The 18,173-nt window shown below is 43.3% G+C and overlaps 2 protein-coding genes and 1 long non-coding RNA gene across 10 annotated transcripts in view; 1 reads left to right on the top strand and 2 right to left on the bottom strand.

Moving 5' to 3' along the window:
• Positions 1–265, bottom strand: part of ppip5k2 (diphosphoinositol pentakisphosphate kinase 2) — a 148,423-nt gene extending 148,158 nt beyond the window's left edge. For all 8 annotated transcript variants that reach the window (XM_069892389.1, XM_069892399.1, XM_069892406.1 and 5 more), the window contains exon 1: positions 177–265. The gene's annotated coding sequence lies outside the window, so the exon portion shown is untranslated. The remainder of the gene's footprint in view (positions 1–176) is intronic.
• Positions 40–13,621, top strand: LOC138739964 (uncharacterized). The gene is made up of 4 exons (XR_011342623.1): positions 40–416; positions 1,056–1,232; positions 11,149–11,248; positions 12,067–13,621. It is a non-coding gene; the product is annotated as an uncharacterized lncRNA (long non-coding RNA).
• LOC138739840 (endogenous retrovirus group 3 member 1 Env polyprotein-like) lies at positions 1,723–9,984 on the bottom strand. Its single transcript, XM_069892386.1, has 2 exons — positions 9,312–9,984; positions 1,723–4,267 (listed from the first exon to the last, which is right to left on the bottom strand). Exon 2 carries the CDS (start codon positions 3,954–3,956, stop codon positions 2,253–2,255), a length of 1,704 nt encoding a protein of 567 aa, XP_069748487.1. The 5' UTR covers positions 3,957–4,267; positions 9,312–9,984; the 3' UTR covers positions 1,723–2,252.
• Positions 13,622–18,173: the final 4,552 nt, after the last annotated feature.

The raw sequence follows: 18,173 nt of genomic DNA, 5'->3' as shown, positions 1-18,173 counted from the left end.
CAAGGCACGCGCGCGCATCCCCCCCCCCCCCCAACCTCACCTCTCTGGCTTCGCCCTGCCACCGGGTCACGCCAAACCGGCCACCCGACCGACCCCAAGGCAGGATGCATCCCATGGAGACCGGGCGGCAAGCTCATCCTCGGGCACCAGGCCCTCTGGCTCCGCAAGCTGCTTACCTGGCGGTGCCGCTGCCCTCTCAGGGGGTCCCGCACGGCCACCTCCTCGCTGCTTCCCCCCCCCTCCACCCCCGCCGCCTCCCTCGTCCCACCGCGAAAAGCGTCCGGGCAGATCGGCTACCCCACTCCTTCTCACTCGCGTTCCGCCCTGGCCGGGGAAGTGAAATGTGATGCACCAAAGGACTGGGGGGTGGGGGGGTGGAGTTCAGCAGGTCACGCAGCGGCCGACGGCCGTGAAGGGTGAGTGGGTGGGCTGGTCTGCAGATTAAACGGCAGCTCCTTCGGTTGACGGTATCGGTGGGTGAGGGGCTCCCACCCAGAGCGATTCATGACCTGCAGAATAGCGCGCAACCCGCCACTGAACGGAGGGCTCCCCTCATGGAACCGGTTCAAGGGAATTGATCACCTGGGCAGAGGGGGGGAGTGGACGTGGGCAGTGGACGTGCGCGCATTCGCATGGGGGTGCGTCTGCAAAGGAGAGAGCATGTCTGGGTCTCTGGGTCTGCAGCTCGAGGCGCTTTCAGGTGCCTTCCCTGCCAAGAAGCGGACAGCACTGAAAGCCCAGCGCTGGCCAGCTGCACGGGAGGCGCCTCGGGCTCCTGTCCCTTCGGGCTATCATCCCCTTAGCAGCCGCTGTCAGGTGCCTGGGGGGACCTGAGTGCTCCGGCGATTATCCCTCCCGGAGGAGGGTTACAAAGTGCGTCTCCTGCACTTTCAGGTGGCCTCCCGACAGCCGCAGAGGGGAATAATATGCAGCTCGACATCGGAGTATTTTCGCCACCTGAAAGTGCCTTGTATCTGTGTGTGTGCCGGCATATTGGAGCGCTCATGTATGTGTGGCATGTCTGCTTGCGTGGTTACATGTTTTTTTGCACCCAGGACCAGAAAACGCCGTTTTGTCGGGGTTGTAGTTGTGCAATTGGAGGATAAATGAACTGGAACTTCCATACCACTGTTATGCTCTCAGTGGTGCACCAATCAAAGTCAGTGAGGGATTGCTATCTTAATTCATCTTCGAAGAAAGCAGAGGCCAGTCAGTCATCGCGCTTGGCCCAGGTCAGTGGGGGTGTTTATTCCAAGGACGTTGAAGGTAAATGAAATGCAGAATTTGGGGGTGCTCTAAATAATAGCTACATAAATATATTATTTTTTAAAAATTAGTGCAAAAGAAAAAAGTGAGGTAGTGGCTCTAGTTCACTGTCCATTCAGATAGATGATGGCAAAGGGGAAAATGCTGTTCAAGTACCATTGGCTCCTGTACCTCCTTCCTGATGGACGCATTGAGAGGAGGATATGACCTGGGAGGAACCTTGACAGAACCTGCTTTAAGACACCACCTCTTGTAAATGTCCTTCATGGAGTGAAGACTAATGTCCAGGATGGTGCTGGCCATTCACAACTCTAGCCTTTTCCTGTCCTCTGCAGAGTTACATAATTCCATGAAAGTGGTGATACAGACAGGGTGATGAAGAACGTGTTTGGCATGCTTGCTTTCGTCGGAAGGGGAATTGAAGACAAGTGTCAGAAATAAAACTTCTCACACGAGTCTCTTTAAAACTGATGACACGACAAGCTTTATTTACAAGTCTGCAGAGTTGGACTCAACTGGTTTCTCACCAGTTAAGCCCCGATACATACAGTGCATTGATTTTTATACCTTTATTATTTGCCCTTCCCCTTCTTATTAATACTGTTTTAATTGGTTAGTATTACAAAAACATTCTAAGTATAACTGCATTATTAATTATCACGTTCGTTACGTACGCTGTGAACTCTACATTCACTGAATTCTGTTTCTCACACTTCTTATCAATCCTTTGTCTCCTGCATGTCTCTCACTATGACCATGAAAAGATAGGTTTAAAAAAAACATATTCAGCAGCTCCTTCTGTCCTTGACTGCTAGTAAACTCTCTGTCCGTTCTGGCTTCCCTGTTTATGATTAATCATCACATTTTAACTTAAGTCTTTTTAACCTAAATTCTCTATATCACAATCCACCCCTTTCTCTCTTTAAAATGTGTTGAATATATGTATAGATATGAATGGGGATTCTAAGCTAGGGAAGAGAAATGTTTTATGATACATTAATCTCACGCTGAAATAAAAGTCTTACAGGGTCTCCCATCCCCCCTGGTTGCATAGCTTGTTCGACCATGGAAATCACCAGGCTGCGTAGACAGGGAATAATACAGGGCAAAATAAGTAGGAGGAATAAAATACCTCCGATGACCCACAAGAAGGTACGCCACCAGGTTCCTCCAAACCATTTGTCCATCCAATTAAATTGTGGGAAAGGATGCCAGGTTTGAACCGGTACATGGGACAATGTACGAATATTATCAGCGATTTTACGAATGGCTTTTCCATTATCATCAATCTGTAAGCAGCAGTTAGTCAAATTAAGTTTGCCACATACACCTCCTTCCGTGGCTAGGAGATAGTCTAGGGCTAGACGGTTCTGATATATAGCAGAGCGCATTTGACCTTGCTGGGATGCAAGTAATTGCAGGGCTATAGCTGTTTGATTTGTAACAATTTCAAGCACTGCTTGTAAGCGAATTATGCGATTTAACATATATATAGGAGTACGATAACCCCAAGATCCATCTTGAGCCCATGTAGCGGGACCATAATATTGAATTATGCGCTCTGGAGGCCAATCATCTCTCCATTCTCCCAAATGTACCGTGGTAGAGCGGGGTTCACGATGTAATGTATCAAAGACCTTCACGCCTAATTTATGACCGTGATCGTGGGGTAGAAGGAAAAATTCTGGGCGGATTATTCCTAGGAAACAAGTTCCACTCCACTGTGAGGGAAGACGAGTATAAGCTTTATTACCACATACCCAGAATAATCCATTTGGGGATACTCCATACCCCCTTTCCCAAACTCTTTTAAGAACAGGATTTGATTGGTATGGTCCTGTGATGGTGGAAGTGGTACAATTCCAAAACTGAATACTGCTATTAGACAGGGGTAGGCAATTAGTTTTAAAAACAGTGGATAAGAACCAAGTCTGAGGTTTAGGAAACCAAGTGAAAACACCAGGCGAAATGCGAATCCATACAGCCTTGCAGGGACTTTCTCCTACTGGGTATTTGCCGGCTCGTGAGAGACAATAAAAACCAGAGGGGACATTAGAGAGAGACCAGGTTTCTCTTAATCTCGTTCGGTTAGTTGTCCAAATGCGGGAAATCATGGTCAATGAATTGAGAGGTTCTCCCCACCAAGGCCATTGTTCTGACATCCGTGGACCCCCGCAGACCCAACAATTAGTTACATTAAAAGTTCCTGCAATTTTAGTTGCCAGATCTACAAAAAGGTTATCTCCCCCAATTACATTACCGAAACTTACATGGTTATTTGGATGGACTCGAACTAAGTCCGGCTGTCTTAAAGGGACAGGCAATTTCGAGTGTGGAGTGTAACTTCTCATTGGAACAGTACGTTGGTGTATGCAAAACCAGAGTCCATCAGGGCATGGTGGGCTTGAGTCACCTTTCCAACCGTTAAGAGGGAAAGGAGTGGTATTAGGAATCTGTATATAATGACCCATATTATTTCCTTCTTTTTCCACACAAGGGGTATATGGATGTTGGGTGGTATTTTCTGCCCAGCATTTCTCAGGAACTGAGGTATGGGAAATGAAATTACCTTCCTTTCTTCCCCAAATGTGGTCCTGAAACAGGACCACTGTATCTCTGCATTTCTTACATTTCACACCTGATAAAGACATAGGCAAACTAAGAAAAATCAAAGAACATAACAATAACATTGTGAATTAAGTCTTTTTGCGAAATCGTAAGGTAAGAGGTTTTTCTCCAGGAATACAAGTCCAATCTGAGTTCGTATCAGGGTCCTGTGGCGCCTCTACAGGTCCCTTAAATCTGGATGCGTGTGTCCACCCCTTCTCTCTTGTTCGTGCTGCAGCTTCTGTAGTTAAGAGAACTTGGTATGGACCTTCCCACTGGGGCTGGAGTTTTTCAGTCTTCCAGGTCTTGATAAGAATCCAGTCTCCTGGTTCCACTTTGTGTAAAGAAAAGTCTAGAGGCGGTGTTTGTGCCAATAGTCCTCTCTTTCGTAAATCTGTAAGAGAGCGTGACAGTGCCTGTAAATAGTTCCTAACAAATATATCCCCTTCCCCCAAGGTGGGACACCCCTCAACTGTACTCCAGAAGGGAAGCCCAAACATCATTTCATAAGGGGACAGCCCTACATCTTTTCGTGGGGCAGTACGAATTCTCAATAAGGCTAGGGGCAGACACTTTATCCAAGGCATTTTAGTTTCCACCATTAACTTTGTCAATTGGATTTTTAGTGTTCCATTCATACGTTCGACCTTCCCTGAGCTTTGTGGATGCCAAGGGGTATGTAATTTCCAAGAGACCTGTAATGCATCACAAATCAATTGCTGGATTTTTGAAGAAAAATGTGGACCCCTGTCTGAGTGTATAGAATCCATTATACCATATCTGGGGATTATCTGCTCTAGGAGGAGGCGAGCTACTGTAGAGGCTGTAGTATTTATTGTTGGGAAGGCTTCTACCCATCGGGTAAAGTGATCTATTATCACCAACAGATATTTCCATCTTTGAACTTGAGGTAACTCTGTGAAGTCGATCTGGATACGTTGGATATGGCTAATGGTTGACCTCCCATGGTCCCTGTCCTCATTATCTTCTTATTAATTTTTGTGCATAGGTAACAATTTTGCACCTCTTGTTGGGCCAAGGTGTAGATTCCTTTACACACATATTCTCGAAGCACTGTGTCACATAAGGCTTGGGTGCCCCAGTGGCTCTGTTGATGCAGGTGTTTTAAAATATTGCGAGTTATTTCTTTATTTAGAACAATTCTTCCATCTGGTGTTTTCCATGTTCCATCAGGTAACTGGCTTGCGCCCAGCTGATCCATGTTCTTCTTTAGCAGTGAAAATGGGAGCTGTCTTTATGCCTTGCCTTATTGGGATTAAAGTCAGCAAACGGACTTCTTGTTGCATGGCTGCTCTTTTGGCTTCTTCATCAGCCAGTCTGTTTCCAATTGCTGTCGGGTTATCTCCCCTTTGATGGCTTGGTATGTAGACCACTGCTATTTCTTGGGGTAATGTTAAGGCTTCTAGAGTCAGAGTAATCATCTGTTCGTGTGCCAATTCCTTTCCTCTTGATGTAATTAGACCACGCTCCTTCCAGATCTTACCAAAGGTATGCACTACCCCGTATGCGTATTTGGAATCTGTGTAAATCGTTCCAATTTTCTTTGCCAGTATTCTGAGGGCTCTTTGCAAGGCATATAGTTCACAGGATTGTGCTGACCAGCTTCCGGGTAGTCTCGTGGATTCTACTACTTTCCAAGTATTTCCTTCTATTATAGCATACCCATTTCTTCTCATTCCGTCAACACATCTGGCGGAGCCGTCAATGTAGAATTCATATCCTTCTCCCAGCGGAGTATCGCAAAGGTCTTCTCGGGTCTTGGTCTGAAGATCTGTCAACTCGACACAGTCATGCTCCACCTCTTTCTCTGTTTCACTGCCGTATAAAAATTGAGCTGGGTTGCAGCTATTAATTTTTGCAAACTGTAAATCTTCTCCAACCATTAAAATGGTTTCATACTTTAATATGCGAGAATCAGTCAGCCATCGATGGGCAGTTTGTGTTAATAAAACACTCACAGAATGGGAGGTGTACACAGTCATCTTTCCTCCAAAAGTAAGTTTACGTGCTTCCTCTACCAACAGAGCAGCAGCCGCTACTCCCTGGATACACGTCGGCCATCCGCGAGACACTGGGTCCATCATTTTGGAAAGGAAAGCTACTGGGTGTCGCTGACCGCCTTTTTCCTGTGTTAAAACTCCCACAGCTGTTCCTTAGTTATGAGTGACAAATAGCTGGAAGGGCTGTTTTAAAGAGGGCAGAGTGAGCACTGGGGCTCGTGTTAGGCGATGTTTCAAGTCCTCGAACCATCCCTCCTCCTCCTGGGTCCATTTCAATGGATAGTCATTTTCATTTGTCAGTTTATCATACATAAACTTCACCAAAGCTGAGTAGTCCTCTATCCATAACCTACAGTATCCTAAGAGTCCCAGGAATTGTCTTATTTCCTTCTTATTACGGGGTAAAGGCATTCTAGTGATTCCCGCAATTCGTTCAGGGGTAATCCGTTTCTGTCCTTTACTTATCTGGTGTCCCAGATATATCACAGTTTTCTCAACAAACTGTAACTTGTTTCTGGACACTCGTAGACCCTTTTTCCCCAGATAATTCAAGAGTCTAATGGTCTCTCTCCTCATTTCTTGTTCCTTGGGTCCTGATAATAGTAAATCATCCACATACTGCATTAGTTGGGAATCATCAGATTGTGGATAGTCCATCAGGATTTGTTCTAGCATTTGTCCAAACAGGTTTGGAGATTCAGTGAACCCTTGGGGCAATACAGTCCACCGAAACTGTCTCCGTCTACCTGTCCATGGATTTTCCCATTCAAACGCAAACATATCTCTACTTTCCTCTTCTAACGGACAAGTCCAGAAGGCATCCTTCAAGTCGATAACACTAAACCACTCATGGTCTGGGGGAATCCGACTCATAATAGTATAGGGATTAGGCACCACTGGGTGGCGGGTCTGAACAATAGCATTCAAACTTCTTAGATCCTGAACTAGGCGATAGGATCCATCTGACTTTTTTACTGGGAGTATAGGGGTGTTATAAGGTGACATGCATTCTTCTAATAGTCCGTCTCGTATTAAAGTCTCAATTACCGGTTGTAGCCCTTTTCTCCCTTCCAAAGAAATAGGATACTGACGTTTCCTTACCGGCTGATGACCTGGTATTAATGTGACATGTAAAGGTGGGGTGTCCAGACCTCCTCGATTTCCCTCCTTATACCAGACTCTCTCGTCAATCTGCCGTTCATCCTCTTCCTTTAAAGCGCAGAGGTGGACTCGCACTTCTCCGTCCACAGGGAGAGCACCCAAACCTAGGAGAGCCTGTAAGTCCCTTCCTAGGAGGTTAAATCCAGCTGAAGGTAATAACAAGAGGTCTTGTACCCCTTCTCTTTCTTCCAGTTTCACTGTTACTTGGGGAATTATTGATACCATTCTGGGAGCCCCTTCTATCCCAGAAATTGTCAAATTACTTTTTATAGGTTCAGTTCCGATTGGCACAGTTATTACACTACTTCGTTCCGCTCCTGTGTCCACCATAAACACCACCTCTTCTCCCTTGGGACCAATTTTTAGTTTTACCAGGGGTTCCCTCTTATATTTGGTCCCTAACATTTGGAACCCCTGACACCCCTAATCTTCTTCCATAAGTTCGAGGGCACGCAATTCCCTCTTGTATCGGGGGCATTCCCTCTTAAAGTGTCCTTCCTCATTGCAGTAATAGCATTTAACAAATCTCCGGGGTCTTCCCTCTCTTGGATATTTTGGATTGTTTAGAGGAAGGTTTTGTTTTCTTTCCCCTCTGGATTCAGCATTCATCTGTCGGATAGTCTGTACCATAACCTTTGTCGCCTTCTTTTGATCTTCTTCTTCTCTCTGCACATATACTTTTTGTGCCTTTTTTAACAGTTCACTTAGGGGTTTTTCACTCCAGTCCTCCTCCTTTTCTAGTTTCTTTCTAATGTCTTGCCATGATTTGGAAACAAATTCAATTCGAATAAGCTGTTCACCCATTGGTGTACTAGGGTCCACACCAGCATACTGTTGGACATTCTTTCTCACCCTCTCCAAAAAATCAGTAGGGGACTCGTCTTTCCCCTGGTGGTTCCCAAATGCCTTGGTAAAATTGTGACCCTTTGGCACAGCCTCCCGTATCCCTTTAATTGTCCACTCTCTATATTGTCTCATACTTGCCAATCCCTCGGGTGTTCGTTTGTCCCACCTGGGTTCATTTAGGGGATATTTTTGTTCATGGGGTCTAGGGTCCCCAGGTTGTTCATATTCCCACATGAGGAGGGCAGCCCGTCGAATCATCTGCCTCTCCTGGGGTGAAAATAATATTCCCATTATTGCCTGCATCTCTTCCCACGTATATGTGTTTGGTCCCAAGAATTGGTCAAGCTGTTCAGCCAGTCCTATAGGATCTTCCAATAACTTTTTCATTTCTTTCTTAAATCCCCGCACCTCTGTACTAGTTAGGGGAACATTCACATATCCCGTTCCCCCTCCCGGTCCTCCCATAGGAACTTCTCTCAGGGGATTTAGGTTTATTGAAAACTTTGATGGTCCTGGACCAGTCTGGGATCTTGTCCAGGGTCGGTTTACCGGTGGAAGTTTAGGGTCCGACTCCCTTAATTCATCCTTTTTATCCCGGCCCCCTTCGGGGCAATCAAATTCATCACCTTTCCCCTCCGGTAATAAGCTTTCCTCGGGCGCAGTAGGCACCGGGGGAATATAAGGAGGGGGAAGGTTGTCCAGAGGTTCCCATTTCTTTTCTCCTGCTACCCTCAATTTAAAACATTCTGTTAAGGATCCTGGCCAGGGAACCCAACAAAATGCATATGCTGACTCTTCTTGATTCACCTTTGGTCTCGAATTTACATATATGTTTAATGCTTGTCTAACCCAATCCTCATCAGATCCAAATTTCGGCCACCAGACCGAGGAACCTTTAATAGGTTGTTTTGACCAAAGGAGACAATATTGGACCATCTTTTTCTTGTTTTTGTCCCGATATCTTTTACTATCCCAATTTTCAAACATTCTCCCCAAAGGGCTGTCAAGGGGTACTCCCAGGAATTGTCCAGAATTTTCAGACGAGCACTTAGATTTTGATCCTCCCATTTTCCCACCTAGATCTGTTTATCGTTGCTGAGGACCCTCTCGCTCTGGACCCTACTCCCTTCCTCTCAGACGCCTCGTCGGAGGTGCTGTCCCTCCTTCGGTTACCGCTGAGGTTTTCCTGGGGTTGACCCCTCTCTTCTCGGCACTTCGTCGGAGGTGCTGTCCCTCCTTCGGTTACCGCCGAGGTTTCCCTGGGGTCTATCCTAGAGTCCCGCGACAGGGTCCTCACACAACGACAAAAGATCTATACTTAATCTATTCCGTTAGGTTTTTATCCAAACAGGTGTATCCCGTTACACCTGTTACCCAATCCCCACACCACAATCGTAAGTCGTCACTTACCGGTGTCTTCCCGGGGATTGAACCGTCACCCTTCTCCTCTCCGTCTTGTTGTGTCACCCTGTCCGGATACCACTCGCTCAAGCCGCCCGAAGCGACGAGCAAGGGACTAGGAGCCGCTGAACTCAGCGGGGTGCACCGCCTCCGATGTCCCTCTTCTCGCCTCCCCTCACGGCCGGAGTGTAGATCCCGGACGAGCCATTTGTCAGAAATAAAACTTCTCACACATGAGTCTCTTTAAAACTGATGACACGACAAGCTTTATTTACAAGTCTGCAGAGTTGGACTCAACTGGTTTCTCACCAGTTAAGCCCCGATACATACAGTGCATTGATTTTTATACCTTTATTATTTGCCCTTCCCCTTCTTATTAATACTGTTTTAATTGGTTAGTATTACAAAAACATTCTAAGTATAACTGCATTATTAATTATCACGTTCGTTACGTACGCTGTGAACTCTACATTCACTGAATTCTGTTTCTCACACTTCTTATCAATCCTTTGTCTCCTGCATGTCTCTCACTATGACCATGAAAAGATAGGTTTAAAAAAAACATATTCAGCAGCTCCTTCTGTCCTTGACTGCTAGTAAACTCTCTGTCCGTTCTGGCTTCCCTGTTTATGATTAATCATCACATTTTAACTTAAGTCTTTTTAACCTAAATTCTCTATATCACAACAAGAACTTGAATGTTGTCAATACAGACACTGATGAGATCACATTTGGAGTATTGTGTGCAGTTCTGGACACTCTGCTGTCGTAAAGATCTCCTTTAGGTAGAAAATGTTACCAGAACTGGTAATCTTCGTCCGCGAAGCCAAGCCAAAGAAAAGAAGAAACTGGATAAACTGGGTCTTTTCCATTGAGTGTAGGAGGCTGAAAAGGGATCTTACTTGCTGTACTATGTATAAGATAATTAGCTGGAATGCTTGGAAAACACACTTTATCACTACAACTTAGTGCATGTGACAATAAACTTGAACTTACCCCAGTCTGTGGTTCATTTCTCCCATTTCCAAAATTTCAGATCCACTTGGACCACTGGCTCTTTACCTTCATTAGAGCAGCACGGTCGATTAGCACAACACTATTACAGCTGTCAATTTTCACCCTGCTTTCATCTACACCTGATCTATCCCATAAATCTTCTTTTCCTTTCCTCGATCACTGTCTCCATCAAAGTAGATATGCTGGCCACCAACATCCACTTCAAGTCCATAAACTCCCACCATCACCTTGCTTAGACTTCCACCCTGCCTCTGAAGTGACTTAATATTGTCTTTAACAATGGCTTCCCCTCTACCACAGTATACAGAAACCTTTTCCCCCTCTTTATTGATCTCCCACACTTCAGCTCTCACCTCACATTTGGACAGAGCAAGAATAAATTTCTCCTGATCCTTACCTTCCATCCCACCAGCCTCGACATTAATCCTTTGATGGTTCCAACAAGGTTACCCCACCAGATCCCTCCCCTTTCAGCATTTCAAATGAACTTCTCCCTTTGCAACTCCCAGATCCGCTGTCCTGTCCCCACAAAGAATTCTCATTGCATTGCACTTTCCCAAGCATCTACAAGAGATGTACCGCCTGTCCTGTCACTTCTTTTTCTACCATTCAGGCACCCAAACTGTCCTCCCAGGTGAAGCAGATGTTCACTTGCACTTCCTCTAATCTAGTGCACTGTTTTCTGATTTCACATAGTGGCCTCCTGTGCATTACAATTGCAGATTGGTTGATCTGCACAGTTCACAGGAGTGAGCCTGACCTATCTGTTGCATGAAACTTTAATTAATCTTCATACTGGCTATTTCTGCTTCCCATTCCTTTATTTTAGTGATTCCCAAAGTGGTTGCTGGCACCCCCAACCCCCCCCCCCCCCAATGGGGATGGTCTGGACAGGACATGCGCCACATCTGCAAGGGCTAATGCTCCAGGTTTGTAAGAATTTCAAGTTAACTTCAGGTTGTAATGTACATTTAAATTATGTATAAATACACTGGCGACGGCCCCCCCCCCCCATTATTTTTCTCCCCGACCGCCTGCCCATCAAGCTCCCAAAGGCCAGACTGTGATTGGGGACCCCACAATATTTCCGTATGTTTTTTTGCTGTGTTTTGCAGTGATTTACATGGTTTTACATTTTTTTTCCTAGAAATGCTTCTTGTCTTTCTCCTCTGTAGCAGTACACAGTATTATTCATTTTATTTAATTTTATGTAACATCAGGTCATATATTTCATAAATGCACATATACGTATTGTACATATGTGTTGCGCTGTGGTGCAGCAAGCAGCCACAAAATACAGGAAAGACTACTACAAGCTTTAATCCAATTAAACTCTGCTATACACCAGAGTAGTCGCAATGGCTCCATGTGTGACTAGCCCGGGAGGGGCCGGCTCAAGTCTATGTACAAGTCTCGGTGATTGACAGCCGGTTAGGTGGAGTTGGCATCCCAGGTGGTCTTACTACAGGTACAGAGGTCGCCCCCTGCAGTAGGCTGGTGGGCACACAGCCCAGTGCTGTGGTTGTATCACAATATATACCAGTTATATAAAATGGCGAAGTGCTCGGGGTGTGCTTTTTGGAACTTTCTAAGATTTCTTTTTTGAATATTTTCAATCCACGATTGGTTGAATCCTTGGAAGCAGAACCTGAGGGTGGACTGCAGAGGTAATTGCTATTATATTTGCTTTTTTTTTCTGCTGCATTTTGTTGTGATTGACAAGATTTTTTAAACATTTTTTTTGCAGAATAAAATATGGCCTCAGCACAGCAAATCAAAAAAGTGTAGGCAATATAGCGTGGAATATCTGAAATATGGATATGTGTCAGCACCAAATAGCCAACAGAAACCCTATGTGCCTCCTGTGTGAAAGAGTCTTTTCAAATGAAGCCGAGAAACCTTCCAGGCTTCTAGAACATTTGAAGAAAATGCCCTCTGATGAAGCAGAGTGGATGAAATGACTGAAAACATTGAAGGCACAGTGTCCAACGTGCTTAGGACAACAGCATTTGGCTTACAAGTAGATAAGTCCACTCTGCCATGCAATGAATCTTTGCTACTTTTGAAAATAGCAACTAAGTTGTAGTGATATTTTGTCAGAGATTAAAATTTGGTTCAAGAGGTGTTATTTGCAAGACAACTAGAAACAGATACACAAGGGGAAACAGTATTTTGTGTGGTTGAGAATTTTTTCAGAGACAGACATCCCACTTTCTAACATTCTTGCTTGTGCAATAGATGACACACGATTGATGTGTGTCAGGTTGTCATCGTGGCTTCATCAGTTTCTTGAAAATAGGTGTGTTTACGGTGCACTGGTCGCAAAAAAAAACTAAGTGGTCGACTTCACAAATCGTTAAGCACTGTTATCACAGCCGTAAATAAATTCAAGGCACATGCTCTCAATTCCTGACTGTTTCGACAGCTCTGCACTGAGAAAGATGAAGATTTTGAATGTTTGTTGTTTCACACAGAAGTTAGATGGCTGTCAAAGGGAAACTGCTTGAGATGTTTCTATTCAATTTTTAAAATATTTGTTGAATTCTTCCAAGATTCCAATTCTGTTCTCTGTGATGAACCATGAAACATCAAGCATGACGTTGTTTACTTGTCAGATGTATTCACAAAGTTCAACAAAGTAAATTTGCAACTGCAAGGAAATGAGGTTAACCTTATCAAAACCAAATCAACCCTCTCCACTTTTCTGTTCAAGTTACAGGTTTCCGAGCTTCTCTGAATTGGAGAAGGAGAAGAGGATATTAGACGATGACCTTCTACTCTATTGTACACACCTAGATCAGCTGAATAGAGACATGTCTGACAGATTTCAGGATATTTTTTTTGCTTAAAATATCAGACTAGGTGATCTATCCATTCCTAGATATAAGCAATGGGGAATCAGGAATCGTGGAGGAAGAATTGATTGCACTCCAAAATGACATTGAGCTGAGGCCAAAGTTCAAAAAAATCATTTCAAGATTTTTGGTTACAAAAAGACATTTCTGACTGTTACCTGCAATGTAGAAAAGAGTCACGATGTACTTTATTGCCTTCCCAGCATCATATTTAATAGAGCAAGGCTTCAGTGCAGTCAGCCAGCTTCCTTCCAAGCAAAGAAACAAAGTGAAAATTATTCAAAGTGGGATCTAAGACTTGTTCTTAGTGCCTTCTAGCCTGTTGTTGAGAAGCTGATATCCCTGCACCAAGTACATCTATCCCATTAAAACTCTGAAGAAAATGTAGTGACAGTTGAGATGTAAATTTACCCTTTCATATCGCTAAATAAATAGGTTTACGAGAAATTTTACTTGTGAAATATATATGCTTGTATATAGTAGTTGTTTGAAATTTGGCTAGACCTAATACCAAGAAGAAAGGGTGGGGGGGGGGGGGGGGTGTGCGCGTGTCTGCTCTCGTGCATGGGTGTGTGGCAATAGGGATCTGGCCAGGGAACCAAGAAATTCATTTATCATTATTCTGAAGTAGTGAAATGGATCCTGAATTTTAGCTGTACATCTTCTTTCACCAAGGTCAGCAACTTCCATGTCCATCTCCACTCTACCTAAATTTATCAGCTACCAAAAACCTTGTGGTTGGTTTGCCACCTTTCACTATCCTTCAACAATTCATTCCACATCTTTTCTACCTGCACTCTAATTTAGAGCAAGTTCTGTTTACCTATGGCCTCTTGAGCTTGCTGTCCCTGTGGTTACACAACCACTACACTATCCACACTCCTTCCAGCCCACTGCAGGGGCAACCACTGGACAACCTGGGAGGCTGACCCCACCCACCAGCTGTCAATCACCAGCCCATATAAAAACTTAAGCCGGCCCCTTCGGAGAGTCAGACACATGAAGCCAGCAAAAATACTGAGTCTGGTGTTCAAGTTTCAGCTAATTAAAGTCGACTTTGCGTCAGAATCATTCACACATCAGCATTCACAGGCATATTTTTAACTCTTGATTAAATAGCTCTCCAGTTTTCAAATTCTCTTCTGATGTTTTGAATTCTCTCCATAGGCTCCTCCCACATTCACTTTGCAATCTCTATGATTCTTCAACTTTCAGAAAAGTGGAATTGTTTCAAATTTTGCTTCTCATGGATCCTGTTTGTTGTCCAGAAGCAGCTATATCTTAAGCTGCTCAGGCCTTCAAGTCTGGAATCTTCAGCTCTCTTGCCTTTAAAGTGCTTTCTTGAAATTCCCTCCCAGTTCCTTTGTGATTTAGTTTTGGGGTTTAATGATGTGAAACACACAAACGTCGTAAAATCTCAAAGCGCAGGAGGAACTCTGACCCCCACTCCCTGACCACCTTGGCACCTTTGCTGACAATATCATCAGTACAGTCCCAATTGTACTGGTACAACCATCTCACAGTTAGTCTTTTACTCCGTAAGCACTCAGAATTCAGAGAAAAAACACATAAAGGATTGCCATTTGTGAAAAAACTTTGCAGTGGATCCTCTTAATGTGTATGATTTTCTACTGTTTAATAAAGAAGCTGATATCTTTAATCCATAGTGTAATAGCAGGACCCCTGTCAGACCTCCAGTGTAACAAAATTAGATGCTTGACTAATAGGGACGTAAGTGCTATCGCGTCTTTCTGAAGGAAGTTGGTGAGTTGTCGGAGATTCCAAACATTGCAGTCAACGGGCAGGGTTGCAAGGTTTAAGTATTTTGGATAGTGAGCTGAAGACTCCGCTCCAACCCTGACCCTAACCCTTGTATTTTGGGGCACTGATAAAACTTGTGATTTAGGTGGCAAGGGGAGCCATTACACCTATTTGCATTTGTCCTCTATTTTTCAGTATAAATGGCTGACAGTCTGGATTTTGAAAAGTGAACACTGTGCAGCATTTTGAACTGAACGAGTTCCAAGTGAGTGTAAATAAAACAAATTATTTCAATGGATTCTTCCCATAGTTTTTCCTCAATTTCCATTTGACCGGATCAAATGGGAGAACATTTTTGATCTTTTGATTGGGCTTCTCATTCCTCTGATATTCCAACTGAGAAATCTGACAGGTGTTCCTCACCAGGTGTGCGCGGATTCATTGGATTATACATTTAGATTTTGTGGGCTGTACCACCCTAATTGAGTATGTGCCAAGATGGTGGACCCTCTTAACCTCCCCCCCCCCCTCACAACATACACAAACAAATCTGTATGAATACTCATATACTTAACACACTCGCCATTGAATTTAGACTAAGCTATGGGGATAGCACTTTACATCAACGCGTGTCCAAATGTCCTTGACCCTAGAACTTGGAGAGAGGGCTTAAGTGTAAAAGAAACGTAACCAATTCCTCCCATAAATTTTGATTTAGATTTACAGGCGCATTACAAAGGACTTCAGTCAGTTTTACGTCATTCAGCCCAATAAATCTGTGTTATATTTTTAGCAGTAGCAATACCATATTATTAAAGTCTTGGATTTCCACCTTTAACAAGTTTGGTAACTGCAGATTAAAATAAGAATGTCTAACAGATGGCAGTTGCCCATTGCACTCACACTTTAATCAATTGTTTTTCAACATCTTGACATGTATTATCATTTCTTCAGCCGAGAGGAAATCCTTCACCTTGTTGCCGGAAGTGATCCATAGTTAAGGTAGGTAGATTAACCTGTATCAGACTCCCTGTAGGGTACACAGTTCCCATCTGACATCATTGAACATTGCCCAGGCTTTGACCACTTTCACATTAGATCGAGGAAAACTGAAATTGTCACCCCCCCCCCCCTTCAGTTTTATCTAGTGGCTTGTTCTGCCTTCAGTTGCCAAGCTAAAACATTATGTGCTCTTTCTCCCAATTCATACTTTTGTTTAATTCTCTCAATTATTTTTTCAATTCTATGTCTAGATCGTATTAGAATAAAATTTCTTCTTTTACTTTTATCGTAAGAAGCATTTCTCTGCAAATCTTTTCCAAACTCTTTCCAAATAATCCAATTCTTTAGTATAATCTTTGATTTTTGCTGAATAACATAATCTGACTTCTTAAATAAGATTTCAAAGCATCACATATAAATTTATTATCCACTGAATTAAGGTTAATTTCTAAAAATTCTTGAATTTGTTTTCTTATGAAATTGCAAAAATCTGTCCTTTTCAATAATGAGGGATTAAATCTTCTATAAAACATTTTTTTTCTTTCCAGAAACTAAACATGACATCAAAAGTGGTGAATGATCAGATAAAATCCTAGCTTTATATTCTGCATGCCTTTGATAGATTAGAATGGAATTATTTATGTTTTAGAAAAATTTGGTTGTGGATTTACATTTATTAATTGGGTTAAAACTTTACATAAAAATCCCTCAGCTAAAGTTGTAACCAATGGACAAAATTCTGCTTTTCCATTGTCTAGGTCAAGTAGACAAGGATGTCCTTTATCTCCAGTTTTGTTTTAGTAATAGAACCTTTGGCAGAATTAAGAAGATAAGATTCTAAGATTAAGGGTATAAAGGTTTGTCAAGAGGAATAGAAAATTAATTTATTTGCTGATGATGTCTTGATTTATATGACATCCCAAAAATTATTTGCATCAATTGTATATAAGACTGGAAGAATATGGTGAAATATCAGGACAAAAGTGAAATTATGCCCTTGATAAAGGTGATTATCTCAATGTAGAGAATCTGCTCAATTTAAGTGGTCAGAGGATTAAGTATTTGGGGATTAAGGTTGATAATGAATTAAATAATTTATGTTAATTGAATAAAATTTAATAAAGTTAAGGAAGATTTGAATAGGTGGAATAACTTGCCTGCAACCCGAGTAGGTAGAGTGAATTGTATAAAGATTAATATTTTTCCAAGGGTTCAATTATCTCTTGTTGTCAATGCCATGATGGATTCCTCAAAATTTTATTAAGGATTTACATTTGAGTATTAGGAAGTTTTTATGAAAAGGGAAAATGGCTGGAGTGTGTTTGGAAAAATTGACCTGGAAATTTGAATCGGAAAGTTTGCAACTTCACCATTTTAAGAATTATTATAAAGCAGCTCAATTGATGAAGATAAATCTCCACCCTGGGTTAAAATAGAATTGAGTAAAATAGGAGAAAACAGTATGCAGGACTTTATTTACAAATGGAATTCAAAATTGTTAATAGGAAGTAGAGATACACCTGTTTTGAAACATTTGATTGAATTATCGAATATGAACTAGGTGGAATGAGACACATCCACACAACACAGAGGTGAATCAATAACTGAACTTTATTTTGAATACCTCACGCAGCTCAAGGAGACCGGCCACTTCCTGTGAGGGGTGTGCTGACCTTAGGAAGTGATGTCAACATGTCGCAGCATCACTCCCTGTCCAGTGGCATGCAACAGGGAAGTAGTACCATCCCCTGGGCAACATGTCATTAACTGTAGGCTTCTCCTCTGAAGGGAAGGCGCACCATCTTGTGTTGGACAATTGGGGCAGCAATTTGGCCCATCTAACTGTGTGGTTGCTCGGCATGGTACACCCCCCTCCCAGAATTGCTGCCACCTTTTGAGCAAGTTACCGTACTGTCTTTGGGTGGGTGGTCTCTGTGTCTGACCTGGGGATCCGGGGCCGGTTGGTTTGAGTCCAGATGCACTGCCTTGGGGTGGTCAGTGGTAAACCTGTCCTGCTGCCCACCAATGTCCAAGGTGAAAATTACACCATCACGTTGCAACACCTTGAATGGGCTTTCGTAGGAGCATTGTAGGGGTGTGCCTTGTTGTCCTCTCCGCATAAAAATGAATTGTGGACTGCAGGTTCACCAGGATGTGGCAGAGTGGAGAGCTGTGTCGGGAATATGGCAGAGTTTTCTGTCTACCCGTTTGTTCCCTCAATCGCTGGAGGACGTCT

Source organism: Narcine bancroftii, chromosome 1 (genome assembly GCF_036971445.1).
Source record: "Narcine bancroftii isolate sNarBan1 chromosome 1, sNarBan1.hap1, whole genome shotgun sequence".
NCBI classification, from domain to species: Eukaryota; Metazoa; Chordata; class Chondrichthyes; order Torpediniformes; family Narcinidae; genus Narcine; species Narcine bancroftii.
This window is presented reverse-complemented; position numbering and strand designations above follow the sequence as displayed.